General features: G+C 46.7%; 1 protein-coding gene across 1 annotated transcript in view; it reads right to left on the reverse strand.

Moving 5' to 3' along the window:
• The window catches only part of LOC142971624 (titin-like), a 169,941-nt gene that overhangs the window by 37,047 nt on the left and 117,256 nt on the right, over positions 1-15,638 (reverse strand). Inside the window, exons 184-203 of the mRNA XM_076112202.1 lie at positions 15,435-15,612; positions 14,939-15,214; positions 14,505-14,804; positions 14,083-14,385; positions 13,682-13,981; positions 13,253-13,540; positions 12,776-13,078; positions 12,200-12,502; positions 11,797-12,102; positions 11,113-11,400; positions 10,631-10,921; positions 10,254-10,541; positions 9,682-9,964; positions 9,235-9,542; positions 9,031-9,135; positions 8,344-8,541; positions 7,958-8,254; positions 7,257-7,844; positions 6,817-7,119; positions 9-6,664 (exon numbers count right to left, since the gene is read on the reverse strand). Coding sequence (XP_075968317.1) covers positions 9-6,664; positions 6,817-7,119; positions 7,257-7,844; positions 7,958-8,254; positions 8,344-8,541; positions 9,031-9,135; positions 9,235-9,542; positions 9,682-9,964; positions 10,254-10,541; positions 10,631-10,921; positions 11,113-11,400; positions 11,797-12,102; positions 12,200-12,502; positions 12,776-13,078; positions 13,253-13,540; positions 13,682-13,981; positions 14,083-14,385; positions 14,505-14,804; positions 14,939-15,214; positions 15,435-15,612 — 12,162 coding nt within the window. The remainder of the gene's footprint in view (positions 1-8; positions 6,665-6,816; positions 7,120-7,256; positions 7,845-7,957; positions 8,255-8,343; positions 8,542-9,030; positions 9,136-9,234; positions 9,543-9,681; positions 9,965-10,253; positions 10,542-10,630; positions 10,922-11,112; positions 11,401-11,796; positions 12,103-12,199; positions 12,503-12,775; positions 13,079-13,252; positions 13,541-13,681; positions 13,982-14,082; positions 14,386-14,504; positions 14,805-14,938; positions 15,215-15,434; positions 15,613-15,638) is intronic.

The raw sequence follows: 15,638 nt of genomic DNA on the forward strand, positions 1-15,638 counted from the left end.
GCCTCGACTGACACAGGTGGCGCTGTGGTAGTGCAACACTCAACAACGTATCCCTGAATCTCACAGCCTCCATCACAGACGGGCTTGCCCCATGACAGGAATACTGATGTTTTAGTTGTGTCAGTTACTCTTGGATTGTGTGGTGGGCCAGGCCTGAAGATGGGATCAAGTGCTTTGAAGTACACGGTTGGGGAGCTTGGCTCACCAAGGCCTACAGCATTCTCAGCTACAACTCTGAATTCGTAGTTATGGCTTTCCATGAGTCCAGTGACCTTGAAAGTCAAGTCAGTGACTGTTTTCCTGTTACATCTGGTCCATCTTACACCTTCTTTGTCATGTTTCTCAATTATGTATCCAGTGATAGGACTGCCTCCATCTTCAGAAGGAGCCTCCCAAGTGAGCACCATTGAATCTTTTTTAATATCTGAAACTTCCAAGCTCTTGGGTGTTCCAGGTACTGCAAACGGATCTTTAATTATGGCAGCATCAGACTCAAGTGGTGCACCCACTCCAAACTGGTTGACAGCGTGGACTCTGAAGATGTACTCATTTCCTTCCAGCAGCTTTGTGACCTTCAAACAAATCTTCTCCACTTTTGGATCAACAACAGTCCAGACTAGCCTGCTTGTCTCTCTCCTCTTTACAATGTAGTGAGAGATCTTGCTGCCACCATCTTGAAGTGGTGGTTTCCATGCAAGGCAGCATCGGTCTTTGGTTATTCCTGTGACAACGAAAGGTCCCTGTGGTTTGCCAGGTTTATCTAGAACAACAACATTGACCTGTACAACCTTTTCTCCCCCCGGATTTTTCAGCAGTAGAGTGTATTGGCCTCCATCGGAAAGTTTAGCTTCCTTGACAGATATATAAGCTTTGGTGGGTGTGTTCTTAATTTCTCTATGAATAGTGTTGCCCAGCTCCTGCTCTCCCTTCATCCAGTGGATAGAGGGCAATGGTTTGCCACGAACATCTGCATCAATCTTGAAGTTGTCTCCGGCATTAACTACCATAGTCTGTGTATACTCTGGGTCAATGCTGAGGCTTGGTGGATCAATCTCATCCCTGGCAGTAATAGGACCGGTACTGTAAGAGGGCATACTGAAAACACCAGCAGCATTTCTGGCAATGACACGGAATTCATACCGATTGTCCTGCACAAGTCCAGTTGCAACGTATTCTGTCTCAATGACATTGGTGAAGTTCGCCTTCAGCCAACGGCCTTCAGGAAGCTCCTTCTTTTCCACAACGTAACCTGTAACCTTTGCACCGCCATCATATTCAGGCTTGGTCCAAACAATGGTAATGGAGTCCTTACTGATCTTTGAGGCCTCGGGGGTGCCAGGGGGATCACAAGGATCTCTAGCAACTCGTCCCTCAGATACTTTGCTCACTTTGCCTGTTCCGACAATGTTTTCTGCATAAACTCTGTATTCATATTCCATTCCTGGTTCAAGATCAGCAGTCTTGAAGGTTTGGTCCGTAATAAGAGACTTGTTGAGTTTGACCCAAAGGATGCTGTTTCTCTCTTTGCGTTCAAGATGGTAGCCCAAGATAGTGCTGCCACCATCAATCACAGGTTCATTCCAGGCCACCACCATGCTGTCTTTGGTGCAGACTGCAATGGATGGTGTTCCTGGTGGTCCTGGGAGCTTGTATGGGTATTGAGCCACAATACACTCTGAGAGAAGAGCTGGACCTTTTCCATATCTGTTTTCTGCTGTGATTCTAAATTGATACTCAGAACCAGTCTTCAACCTGCCTACCTTTATTTTGGTCCTTGCGAGGTTAGGGGATACAACCATCCAGGCAGTTGTGGAAGTATCTCTCTTTTCCACAAAGTAGTTTTTGATCGTGCAACCACCATCATATTCTGGTCTGGTCCAGGAGATGGTTACACTGTCAGAAGTGACCTCCTCCACCTTAACTGGACCCCCCGGCTGTCCCGGTTTGTCTAGTACAACAATACCAATGTCTACTGTTGTCTCTCCTGCTGTGTTGCTAATAGTAATATGATACTGTCCAACATCATCTCGAGTAGCCTCTTTTACATTGAGGTTCAGCATTGTCTCTGTTGCACCAAAGTTTACTCTGGTAGTTCTCTTCATAGGCTGACCATCTTTTGCCCAGGAGACAGCTGCTTTGGGACGTGCAACATAAGGAACCTCTACTGCGAGGTCTTCTCCTGCTAACACACTGAATGTGTTGAACAACATCTTGGCAACAGGTGCAAACACAAGATCTTTTACGATCACAGGCACACCAATCTGTCGTGGGTCACTTGTTCCCTTCTCATTTCTTGCTGCGACACGGAACATGTATTCTTCACCTGCATTGAGTCCACTAATAGTAGCTTCTGTTTCCTTTACAATCACAGACTGGCTCCACTTATCGACACCCTTAGGCTGGATCTCAACAACATAACAGCCCACTCTGCTGCCACCATCATGCTCTGGCTTCTCCCAGGAGAGGGTGACACTGCTCTTAGTAACATCCTTAAGAGAGATTTTGCCAGGTGGCTGTGGTTTTTCAGACACTTTAACTGATTCACCAGATTCAATGGGCAGGCCGATGCCATATTCATTCTCAGCCAAAACTCTGAAGTAATAGTTGCATCCTTCCAAGAGCTGGTCAATTGTGAAGGTGGTGTGATGGCAGTTAGCGCTGACTGTGGCATATGCTTTCCTTGTGGACTCACGTTTTTCAACAATGTAGTTTTTAACCTTAACTCCTCCATCATTCACAGGTGGTTCCCAAGTCAGAGTGACAGATTGCTTTGTTATAGCAGAAATCTTGAGATTCTGTGGGGCACTTGGTGTGTCAAGCACCTTGACTTGGACTGTAACTGTCTTGGATCCAGAGCTGTTTTCAACTGTAAGATTATACTTTCCACTGTCAAATCTGTTGACATTTCCAATTACAAGTGAGGTGTATGATGTTGTGCTGTCAATGGTTGCCCTCTCAATACGCTCACCATCTCCTTTGGTCCATTTAGCCTGAGGAGCTGGTCTGCCTCTAATAGGCACAAACAGCCTGAGTGAGCAGCAAGCTCGAAGACTGACAACCTTGCGGAGCTCAGCATCCAAATCCATCTCAGGTGGCAGGAGCCTGTCCTCTGCTTTGGTATTGTCAGGTACAGATACTGCCTCTCCAACTCCTTCACAGTTGACAGCAGATATGTTAATCTTGTACTCCTGGTTCTCCTTCAGGTTAATAATGGTGAATGAGGTGGCAATGAGTCCTTCTTTGGGTGTCACAATGGTCCATTCCTCCTCTTCCACCTTTTCAGATGGGATGCAGGTCTCCATAATGTAGCCAGTGATGTCAGAGCCACCATCATATACAGGTTTGTTCCAGGCAACAGTAATTGAGGACTTGGTTGTGTCCAGGATTCTAGGGTTGCATGGGGCCCCTGGCTTGTACAGTGCATCAGTGGCCTTGTAGAATGGGCTCGAGAGACTTGGACCACTCACTCCAGCAGCATTCTCAGCAATAATTCTGAATTTATATTCATGTCCGACATGAAGGCCTGCTGCCTTGAATTGTAGATCTTTGACCTTCCTCTTGTTGCATTTGACCCAGCGGAGGCCTATTTTGTCTTTCCTTTCAACATTGTAGTTAGTGATGGGAGTTCCACCATCACTCACAGGCACTTGCCACATAACAACCATTGCATCTTTAGTAATAGCTGTCACCTCAGGAGTCTGTGGAGGATCTGAAACCACATATGGGTTGTCTGCAATAGTGGGTTCTGAATCAAGAGACTCGCCAAGTCCATATTTGTTTACTGCCATAACTCTGAAGATATATTCATTTCCTTTGAGCAGCTTGGTCACCTTATATTGTGTAACTTGCAAGTCTGAAACCACATTGGTCCAAACCAGTCTGCTTGACTCACGCTTCTCAATCACGTATCCTTCAATCTTGGCACCTCCATCATCTGCAGGTGGAGCCCAGGAGAGTACACAGTTGTCAGCGTTGACATCGGACACCTCAAGAGGTCCAACTGGTGGTCCAGGTCTGTCAAGCACTTTAACATTAAAGATGTGCTTAGCAAATCCACCAACATTAGTGGCAGTCAAAACAAATTCTCCTCCATCTGATCTTATAGAGTCCTTGTTGGTCAGAGTAGTTTCCAGTTCTGTGAACTTTACATCCAGTTTCATTGTGTTCTCAACCTCCTTTCCATTATTTGTCCAAACCATAGTTGGGGTTGGTTGACCAGCAATATCAGCATCAAGCTTGAAGGACTCTCCCGCCTTCAGTAGAACAACATCCTTAAAGATGGCATCAACCATAATGCGTGGCTCAATAATGTCATCTTTGCAGGTAATTGGGTCTGAGGGCTCAGAGGGCAAGCTCACTGCACCTAATGAGTTTCTGGCTACAACACGGAACTCATAGGAGGCATCTTGAGCCAGTCCACTGACAGTGAATGTGGTCTCAGTAATGTTGGTGAAGTTGGCTCTAATCCAGCGCCCTGCAGGCAGTTCCTTCTTCTCCACTGTGTAGCCAGTGATTTTGAAACCACCATCGTACTCAGGCTTTGTCCACTGAATGGTGATGACATTCTTGCTGACAAATATTGGCTCAGGCTGACCTGGTGGGTCTACAGGGTCCAAGGCCAGTATTGGTTCTGAGGCCTTGCTGGCCTTACCAATTCCAGCCATGTTTTCAGCCATGACACGAAACTCATAGGCAGCTCCATCTTCAAGCCCTGTGGACTTATAGAGGTTTCCTTTAACAAGACTCTTGCTGATTTTCTGCCACATGATTCTGCTTCTTTCTTTCCTCTCAACATGATAACCAATTACTTCATTTCCACCATCAACCACAGGCTCATTCCAGCCAACTGTTATGGAGTCCTTGGTAAATGCAACAACACCTGGAGTACCAGGAGGTCCAGGGACTTTGAAAGGATAGGCAGCCACCACTGACGATGAGGTGATGGGAGGTCCAACACCATATCTGTTCTTAGCCTTTACTCTGAACTGGTACTCTGATCCAGTGTTTAAGCGAATGGCTTTGAACACAGTACGGATGACCGTGGAAGACATTTCTGTCCATGTTTGGGAAGTGGTGTCTCTGATCTCAACCACATAATTGTTGATTGGAACACCTCCATCATTCTCAGGAGTGTCCCATGTAAAGACGCAATAAGTACGCGCTATCTCCACGATGTTAAGTGGTCCCTTGGGTGGCCCAGGTACATCATGTACTTTGACAATGATGTTGTCTGTCACAGAACCAACAATGTTCTTTCCTGTCATAGTGTATACACCACTGTCACCTCTGTTGCATTCACCTATGCTGAGGACAACAGTGGCAGCAGTAGTTTCCACATTGGTTCTCTGTGTGAGCTTCAGAGCTGTGCCATCCTTTTGCCAAGAGACAGTTGGTCTAGGACGTCCCATAACTGGAATTTCAACCTTGATATCATCTCCTGCCTTGGCAATAACAGTCTTCTGACATACACCGCGGAGGTCAAACTGTGGCATCAAAGTAGAATCCTTGACAACAATGTGTTTGCTTTCACGTGGAGCGCTTCTACCTGAATGGTTGACAGCCATTACGCGGAAAATGTACTCCTCCGTCTCATTAAGATTCTTTACTGTGAAGTCCATGGTCTTGACTGCTGTTACATGTGCCCACTGATCAGTTCCTTTCTTCTGGGCTTCAAGGACATATCCCGTAATTCTGCTTCCACCATCGTGCTTGGGTTTGGTCCAGGCCAGGCTCACAGAGTTTTTGGTGATATCAGTAGGAATAATGCTCTCTGGAGGAGTTGGTGCCTGTGATGCACGAATTGGATCAGCAGTTTCAGCCGCCTCACCAATGCCATACTCATTCTCGGCAGACACTCTGAAGTAGTACTCACAGCCTTCACCCAGATCACCGATCCTGACTGAAGTGGTTGGGCATTTTGTAACAACAGTAGCAAAAGCCTTGCGTGTTGATTCTCTCTTTTCAATGATGTAGTTGGTGATCTTGGCTCCACCATCAATGAGAGGAATCTCCCACTGAAGAGTAATGCTTTCCTTGTCAATCTTGACTGGTTTTAGGTTAAGTGGAGGGCCAGGTGAGTCCAGAACTCTCACATTTATACCGGCACTCTTCTTTCCAGCAGAGTTTTCGAGGGTCAGCTCATATTTACCCACATCAATCCTTGAACTCTCTGGGATGATTAGCATTGTGAATGACTCTGTGCTGTCAATGACTGCACGTGGGACAGGACCACCTTCCTTAGTCCAGGTGACGGTAGGTGTAGGGCGTCCCTTGATAGGCACAAAGAGGCGAATGGAGCAGCCAGCCCTGACCACAAGGGTTCTTCTCAGCTCAAGATCCAGCTCCAAATCAGGTTCAGCTGCACGCTCCACGATCTCAAACAGCTCCTGAGTTTCAGCAGGTGCACCTGCTCCCTTAGCATTCACAGCGCTAATCCTGAAGTGGTATTTTGCACCAGTTTCCAGCTTGGCAACAACAAACTCTGTGATCCTAAGTGGATATGAAGGGGTGTCCTTCCCCCATTCTTCCGTTCCTTCCTTCTTGTGTTCAATCACATATCCAGTGACTTCAAGTCCACCATTATCAAGAGGTTTCCCCCAGTTCAGAGTGGCAGTGCTTCTGGTTGTGTCTGTGACTCTTGGATTGATTGGAGGTCCGGGCACATCTGTCAGACATAATAGAAGTGGTTAGTGTTCTGTAAAACTAAATATAGCATTTTAACAAAAGTTATTCTAAGTATCTTAGCATAAGAATGAATGTATTATTGGATTCAGGTGGCTGTTTGTTTTCCACAGCTGAAACACTCTTTTTACTTACAGGCAACAACTATTGTTCTGACAGGCATAGATGGTTCACTTGGCTCTCCAAAGCCTGCTCTGTTCTCAGCAAGGACACGAAACTCGTACTCGATGCCCTCAGTGAGACCGCTGACATCATAGCTGAGCTCAGCAATCGATTTCTTGGATGCCCTGACCCATCTCATGCCCTTTTTCTCCTTCTTCTCAACACAGTAACCTATGATGTCACTTCCTCCATCCTCGGCTGGTCTCCTCCAGGTCACAGTGACTGAATGTCCATCAACTTTATCAACTTCTGGTTTAGACGGTGGACCAGGAGGACCTACATGCAAAATTAGAAGAAACACATTCATGAATCAAAGTCTGTATTCCTCTTCCAGAGACATTTGATCTGTATAAAAATGAAGCACAAATGTAGGATGTAAGATGAATTGAGAAACATGAACTAACTGCACATACCGAATCTGTCAACCATCTTGACTGCCTCAGAGTGAGATGGCTCACTGGCACCGTACTGGTTAACAGCAGAGACTCTGAAGAAGTACTCATTGTCTTGGATGAGCTTGTTGGCGACATAGTGACAGTCGATGACCTTCTCTTCCAGGATAGTCCAGAGCAGGCGGGTGGTTTCTCTCTTCTCAAGGGTGTAATACTTGATAGGAGAGCCTCCATCTTCCATAGGAGCTGTCCAGGTAAGAGTCACCTTTTCAGAGGAGACACCACTGGTTTCAATGGGTCCAGGAACTCCAGGAACATCCAGAACTGTGACTTTGACGGTTTCTTCCTTTACACCAAAGGGATTGCTGGCAGTGATGATGTACTCCCCAGAGTCCTTCCTGCCGGCATACTTGACGGACAGAGTGGAGGAAGTTGCAGTGGTCTCAATATGAACAAGATCAGAGGGTTTGAAATACTTTCCTCCCTTTGACCAGCATGAGGTTGGCGCAGGTTTGCCTAAAATGCTTGTGGCAGTGATGACAATAGTGTCACCGGCTCGAACAGTCAGACCCTCCTTCACCTGAGCTTCAATAATAATGGTTGGGGCAGCTGTTGGACGAAATAGGAAAGACTTTATTGATCATGCATCATGGCAAGATAATCGTTGAAGGTATATTGAGATGCGAGTGAGACAACATTTTAGTGGTAGTTTTATATCTCACCATATTCATCTGCGCAGATTATAGTATCTGTCTGCTCGGATGGCGGGCTGATGGCACCAGCGGAATTCTTTGCCCTGATTCTGAACTCATATTTGCAGCCCTCCTGCAAATCGGTGACAGTGAATGCAGGATCCACAACATTGACGTTGTTGGCCTTCACCCAGATCTTAGAGGGCAGGTCGCGCCTCTCAACGATGTAGCCAGTCATTCTGTGGCCGCCATCGAACTGTGGCTCGGTCCACTGCAGGGTCACGGTGCTTCTGGTGATGCTGATCACATCAGGTTTCCCAGGGGCATCTAATGATACAGACACAAATATATTAATGATTGTTGCATATTTTCCAGAATGATTCATTTTTATTACTTGTTGCCACTCTTACACATACCAATGGGATCCAAGGCCACCTGTGGATCGGTGGGAGCACTTGGTCTGCCAATGCCAGCCAGGTTGTTTGCCATGACTCTGAACTCGTATTCCAGACCTTCAGTCAGCCCAGTGACCTTGTGCTCCCTCATCCTCAAGGCAGACGGGCTCGCTCTCTTCCACAACATGCTGTTCCTCTCCTTGAACTCAACATGGTAGCCTGAAACAAAATCAACATCAAGCTCCATTTCACATTGAAGGCAGGGTTGGTAATCTGTTTTTGAAATTTTCATTACATCCTGAAAGCAATCAATGAATCAAATGGCTCTGACTAGAAAAATAAGAAAATCTGTGGCTGTCGCAGGAGTGTAAGAAGCTGTCCAATCATTTCATTCAGAAAGACTGTGCTGATTGGACGCGCTACCTGCCTGTTGACCTGCCTGCACTTCTTCTGTCCATTCACTCATTGCTCATTGCGTACTAACAACAGCCATGTTAATTGTTGACGTTCATAATGACCATTTTGGAGGGAGGCTCCTAGTGTTGACGACGTGGAGAACTTCTTGCTAGATTTTGCAACTTTTTCAGCAACTAGATTTAGTTTTTCAAAATTAGCCTAGATTCAAAGTGACATGAGAATCAATTTATGTCAAATAATACAAAATAACAGATGCTTGACAGGTAAGTGAAATGTTCTAGCTGACTGCACCTGTGATGGGAGATCCTCCAGTCTTCCTGGGGTCAGACCAGGCCAGGTAAGCAGAGTTGTGGCGCATGCTCATGATCTGAGGTGGAAGAGGAGCATCGGGAACATCTGTAGGAAAACAGCGATATTGTACAGTCAGAGCAAACTCAATTTCTAAGTTCAACATTTAAACATCCAGCTTTTAAAATATTAGTTTAAGTCACTTACTGAATGGATGTTTGGCAACGATTGGATCAGACTTGAGTCCCTCTCCAACGCCGTACTTGTTCTCAGCACAGACTCTGAAGATGTACTCTGTGCCCTCATGGAGACCCGTCACCCTCATGGTGTTGGTCTCCACAGTGGAGCACACGGTGACCCACATATTGGTGACTGAGTCCCTCTTTTCTAGGATGTAATTTGTGATCTCTGAGCCACCGTCATCCTTAGGAGCGACCCACTTCAGCGTAGCACCATCGGCCGTAACATCTTTGAACTTAATGGGTCCGATAGGAATGCCAGGTTTACCCACCACCCTGAAAGGAGACGAAACATTGAAGTCTTTTTCTACCTTTGTTGCTTTTTTTTATACACAGCCAGTAATGTATGGATATAAAATGCACTTATTCTTCATGTTCAATGATTTTCTCTGCCCTGCTACAGTTTGATTCCTACCTAATGAAGATATTTGCCTCCTTGCTTCCAGCACTGTTCCTCAGGGTGATGGTGTACTTGGAAGCATCACTCCTCTGGCAGTCCCTGATCAGGAGGGTGGTGTTGACTGCAGAAGACTCTGCGCACACTCGGCCGGCGTCTGTCAGGTTTTCCTCGTCTCCCTTCTTCCAGGAGACCTTGGGAGTAGGTTTGCCGATGATCGGGATCTTTAGACGGACGGTACTGCCCTCCTTGGCAATGTAACACATGTCGGGCAGCTCCCTCAAGTCACAGCTGGGATGAACTGCAGAGAGAAGGAATGATTATTTCAAAATGGTACTTTAAAGGTTCTCTAAATTATATTTAGATCATTAATATCTCACCAAACAACTATTATCTATGTAAATATATAGAGGACTAATCCTCCCTAGTTCTCCCTCAGGTAAACACTGTTTGCTGCTACCCACTGGCTCAGCCATCACCATGTTGAGAGCCACGTAGAGGCAATCTCTATGCTCTGAATTAAGAATTGAGAACCTTTTAACAATTCCTCAATAGTTATTTCTTGGTAACTTTTATGAATATGGACTTACTGATCTGGTCCTTGGCGACCACTAACAGCTCCTTGACTGGACTCTCTCCTGAGTCATTCACAGCCTTGACTCTGTAGTTGTACTCTCTGCCCTCCACTAGGTCCTTGGCGCTGTACTGCATGTTCTTGGACCTCATTAGCTCCTTGTACTTGTCGTCACCATTGAGAACCTCCAGCACGTAGCAGATGATGCGACTGCCACCATCGGTGAGGGGTTTCTTCCAGCTTAGAGTGCAAGAGTACTTGGTAACCAGCAGAGTCTTGAAGTCCATGACCGGCCCAGGCTCCTCTGGAAAAGTACAAATTTAGCGCAGTGAGTATAATATTTGCAAGAACAAAAAACAAAAGAAGCACAAAATCTGCTATCATCAAACCCACCAGATGCTTTGACTGAGTCGGCTGTCTCGCAACACTCTCCAGTACCGAGCTGGTTAACTGCTGACACTCTGAAGCAGTAGCACCGTCCGCCGTCTAGGTCCTCCAACTTGAACGATGTCTTGGTGCAGTTGTTGGAGACGATGGACCAGGCCTTCCTCTCAGTGTCACGCTTCTCCACGATGTAGTGGGTGATTTCAAAGCCACCGTCAATCAGAGGAGTGTCCCAGTAGATGGAGGCGCTGTCTTTGTTTGACTCCTTCACCATCAGGTTGACTGGTGGTCCGGGAGTATCTGGAGAGATACAACATCACGTCATAACAGTGTCTCTTAAAATATAAACCTGTACCGAGAACATATTCCTTTTCCTGGTGTTTCCATCCACGAGTGGCTAGTCAGTCAGTCTCTGCAGAGTACAGTCAATGCAAGCAAACTGAGACGAATGCATCCACTTAGTGAATAAACTATGAAAGTCCTTCACTCACCAATAACCTTGACCACAACGGTGTACACCTTTATGCCAGCCAAGCTCTCCAGGCTCAGAATGTATTTGCCAGCATCATATCTGTTGACATTCTCCACCACCACCAGGGAGTCAGTGTTGGTGGATTTTATGACAACGCCCAGGCGGTCCTTGATGTTGGTGTTCATCTTTGCCCAGGTGCTCTTGGGAATGGGAGTGCCCTTGATGATGGCATGCAGTCTCATGGTGGCACCAGCACGCAGCTCCAGGCCTTCCTTCAGCTGCACACTCAGCTCTGCCTCGGGAGGAACTGCATGAACACACAAAGAGGATAGTTTGATGTGTGACTGTGTGAGATAAGGCTCTTATTGTTATCTTATTCTGTTTCTATTGTTGTCATTTCTGTTAAAGCCTCATATTATACATGAAAATGGAGCAAAAACTGCTCATTGTGTGCTCTTTTATCATAAAAACATGATTATAATACAATGCTTTGCTCAAGTGATACAGTGTATATTAACTATTCTATGTTGTCAACTGAAATACACCACAACCTTTTCATTTGGGCCAACATGATGGTTATAATCCAGCTAAACTTTGAGATAACTGAGAAACACAGGTTGTATCTTGTATACCTTGTTATGTCGATGATATGTTGTTCTACTTAAAAAATAAATGCAGTTGAAGAAATTGAAATCATACGTACTCATGATGTCCTTGGCAACATGCTTGCCGGGCACTTCAACTGGCTCGCTGAAGCCGACCTTGTTGACAGCAGTGATTCGGCACTGGTACTCGGCCTTGTGAATGAGGTTCTGGATGGTGTAGCTGGTGTCCTGCAGGTTCCTGGGGACGTTGCAACGGATCCAGTCTGTGGTGTCGGTCCTCTTGCACTCCACCAAGTATCCAAGGATGGGACTTCCACCATTGTTGGCGGGGGCGGTCCAGGTGAGGCTGATGGTGCTGTTGGTTGTGTCTGTCACACTGGGGTTCACAACAGGGCCAGGAGGAGCTGGGGAAGAGCACATTTACACAGGTTAGTTTACATACAGAGAATCTTTTATTTCAGTAAGAAAATAAACTATGCAAAGTTGTGTGAGGTTACTCACTGATAGGATTCTGTGCAGTGGTGCCAGCAGAGGGCTCGCTGGGTTTGCCCTCTCCTGCCACGTTGACGGCACGGACTCTGAACTCGTACTCGGCTCCCTCTGTGAGGCCTGTGACTTCCAGGCTCCTCTCTGTCATGGGCTTCCTAGTAAATTTGGTCCAGTTTATGTCCTTGACCTCTTTCTTTTCCAGCATGTAGCCCAGGATGGTGGACTTTCCATCATCGGCAGGCTCCTTCCAACTCACTGTCATACGATGTCTGGTCACATTGGTGATCACTGGGGCCTCACAAGGGCCTGGGACAGCTGGAATTGACATCACAGTTCAGGGTTTAGTTTAGATATCAAATTTTGTATTTCAAGTTTCAAATAAGCAACCAAGTCTGGACTCAGTGTAATGAGAAGCTTTAGATGTTGACAGAATATGCGTGACAGTAAGCTGGTTTGGTGTAGCTGCTACTTGTCAAACTTACATGGCAGTATGAGACCCAGTTTAAACTGTAGCACTGATTTCTAATATTTGTCACTGTCATTGATGTTGTTAAGCAAAACCCAGAGAAAATGGTGGTAATGACTCACTGAATGGGTTCTTGGCGATGACGGGGTTGGTGATGAGGGGGTCTCCGACTCCCCATGTGTTCTCAGCACGGATTCGGAACTGGTACTCGTGACTCTCAATCAGCTTCTTCACATTTAACTCAAGGCCATCGCCTTTGATCTTGGCGGAGACCTGGGCCCAGTTGGCTCTGCTGGTCTCACGCTTGTCCACAATGTAGCTGCTAATGGGAGCGCCACCGTCCTTCAGAGGAGGCTCCCAGGACAACTTGATTCTGGTGGCAAACACCTCAACACATTTGGCACTGGCAGGAGGGCCAGGCACATCTAGGGAGACACGAAATAATGAAATGTCACCCAACTGAGCACAAGGTGTTGACGGTGAAGCTGTGTGCCCATCATGCATTAATGTGAATACAGCTATTAGACTGTAAAAACCGTTAACTTATATATTGGTAGAGTTCCAACAGACATTTCTAAAGAAATGATGAAAGCACTCACCCAGCACGTTGACCTGGATTTCGGCAGTCTTGGAGCCACTAGCGTTCTCGGCCAGGATGGTGTATGTTCCTGTGTGCTCCTTCGTGACCGCCGACATCTCCAGCTGGAAGCGATTCCTCTCCTGGGTGATGATCTGTCCTTCACCTGATTTCAGGCTGTCATCAGCTCTCTTCCACGTCACTCTGGGCATCGGCTTACCGAACACCTCGGCCTCCAGGAGGATTGTGGCTCCGGCCTTCACCTTCAAACCTTTCTGCATCTTAGCGTTGACCTCCACCCTCGGAGGAACTGTGTTTGTAACGACGACAAAAAGCAGAGTTAAGACTCAGATCTGTGAGAGAATCTTCAGCTTTTAGTTTCAAAGTCACAAGCTTAGTAGTTTAGCTGAAAATACAGTAATGTTGTGATTGTAGTGATTGAACCTCTCACCATTCTCAGCACAGACCAAGACAGGGTCTGTGGGCTCAGAGGGTTTGCTTATATTGACAGCGGTTTTGGCGATGACTCTGAACTGGTACTGCAAGTCTCTCTCCAGACCAGTCACCGTATACTCCTCTCTTGGGACATTCTGGCTGCTGGTGTTGCAACGTATCCAGATGTCTCCTGGCACCCGCATTGCCTCAACGTAGTAGCCAATGATTTTGCTTCCGCCGTCATTCTTGGGACGGGTCCAAACCAGAGTGACCGAGCTCTTGGTAACATCCAGGATCTCAGGTTTACCTGGAGTATCTGTGAGACAAAGAATCAAATATGCACAAGTCAGGAAACAAGATGAAATGAATAGAATAAAGCTTGTTACGTGGGTGTTGTTGTGTTGGTGACAAACATACCAACAGGCGTTCTAGCCGTGACAAAGTCGGTCTTCTTGCTTGGTTTGCCCTGGCCAGCACGGTTGATGGCGGACACTCTGAAAGTGTATTCCAGGCCCTCGATGAGGCCAGCACATGGGTACTCAGTGGTGCGTACTACATTGTCGTTGGCCTTCACCCACAGCAGGCTGTTCCTCTCCTTACGCTCGATGTAGTAACCTGTGATGGGACTGCCGCCGTCGCTCTCGGGCTTATCCCAGGCAACAAACATACAGTCCTTGTTGGTCTTGTTTATACGACAGTTGAGAGGCTCATTCGGAACATCTGGTGACAAAAAAACAAAAAAAATGAATATTGTCTATAATGATACAACCTGTCAACTTTAGCCAGATGCTAACATCTGAAGCTAATCAAGGACTGCAATGATGACATAATTCACTTACCGAAGGGGAACTTTGCAACCATCCTGTCGGACTGAATAGGGTCTGACACCCCGAAGCGGTTCTCAGCACGGATACGGAACGCATACTCCTTCCCAGGGACGAGTTTCCCAAGCCTGCAACTGGTTTTCTGACCAGAAGAGGTTGCCATCACCCAGTCGCCTCTAGTCACATCGCATTTCTCCACCACATAGTTGGTGATATTGCTGCCTCCGTCCTCCAGTGGTTTGTGCCAGGACAGGGAGCAGGCGTCGGAGTCGATGTCGCTGATCTCTACGGGGCCTTCGGGAGCACCGGGGATGTCTGAAACACAGAAAAGTCGGATTTAAACATGAAGAATCTCCATCACGCCAAGTCATTTTGTCTTGGCGTGACTTTTTTAGATAATGTGACTTTTTTCCTTTTCGTCACATTATCTAATTGTGGGTAAAACTGACCTCTAATGATCATCTTCAGAGACTCTACCACCTTTGCAGAGCTGTTCTCAGCCACCAGGCTGTACTCTCCGCTGTCAGTCCTTGACACGTCTTTGATGATCAGGACACATATGCTGCCAGACTGGTGCACGGCCAGACGGCTGGACGGGACCACTGCATCCTCACCACGCATCCACTTGCAGGTCGGAGTGGGTTTTCCGGAAACCAGCGCTTCCACTCTGAGCTTGGCTCTGGCTTTGGCGCTCACTGTCTCTGGCATGACGATCTTTGGCTCCACTGCAGGTGTGGACAATTTGACTCATTAGAGATATTATCTAGGGAAGCTGAGAGCAGCTTTGAGATAATAAATAGTGTACATATGTAGTGATATTCCTGTATATGTAGTGATATTCCTGCATGTGCTACATGCTACTGGTATCGAAAGTACAGTAACCATTAATAATTAAGTGCTGATCATGAGTTAATGGTCTTTTATTAATCTGATGTAATAACTTACACATCTGTTCCTTGATCTCGATTGGCTGCCTGGTCTCAGTGAACGAGCTCTGGCCCATGATGTTCTTAGCAGCCACTCTGAACTTGTACCTCTTGCCCTCCTTCAGGCCGCTGATGCTGATTGTCAAACCTTTCACTGTAGTGTAGGCGTTCCACACTTCTCTTACAGGTTCTACATCCTCCTCCTCTACCACGGGAGGCGGTG

This window comes from Anarhichas minor, unplaced genomic scaffold, assembly GCF_050575085.1.
Source record: "Anarhichas minor isolate MPS153535 unplaced genomic scaffold, ASM5057508v1 ptg000048l, whole genome shotgun sequence".
Taxonomy (NCBI): domain Eukaryota; kingdom Metazoa; phylum Chordata; class Actinopteri; order Perciformes; family Anarhichadidae; genus Anarhichas; species Anarhichas minor.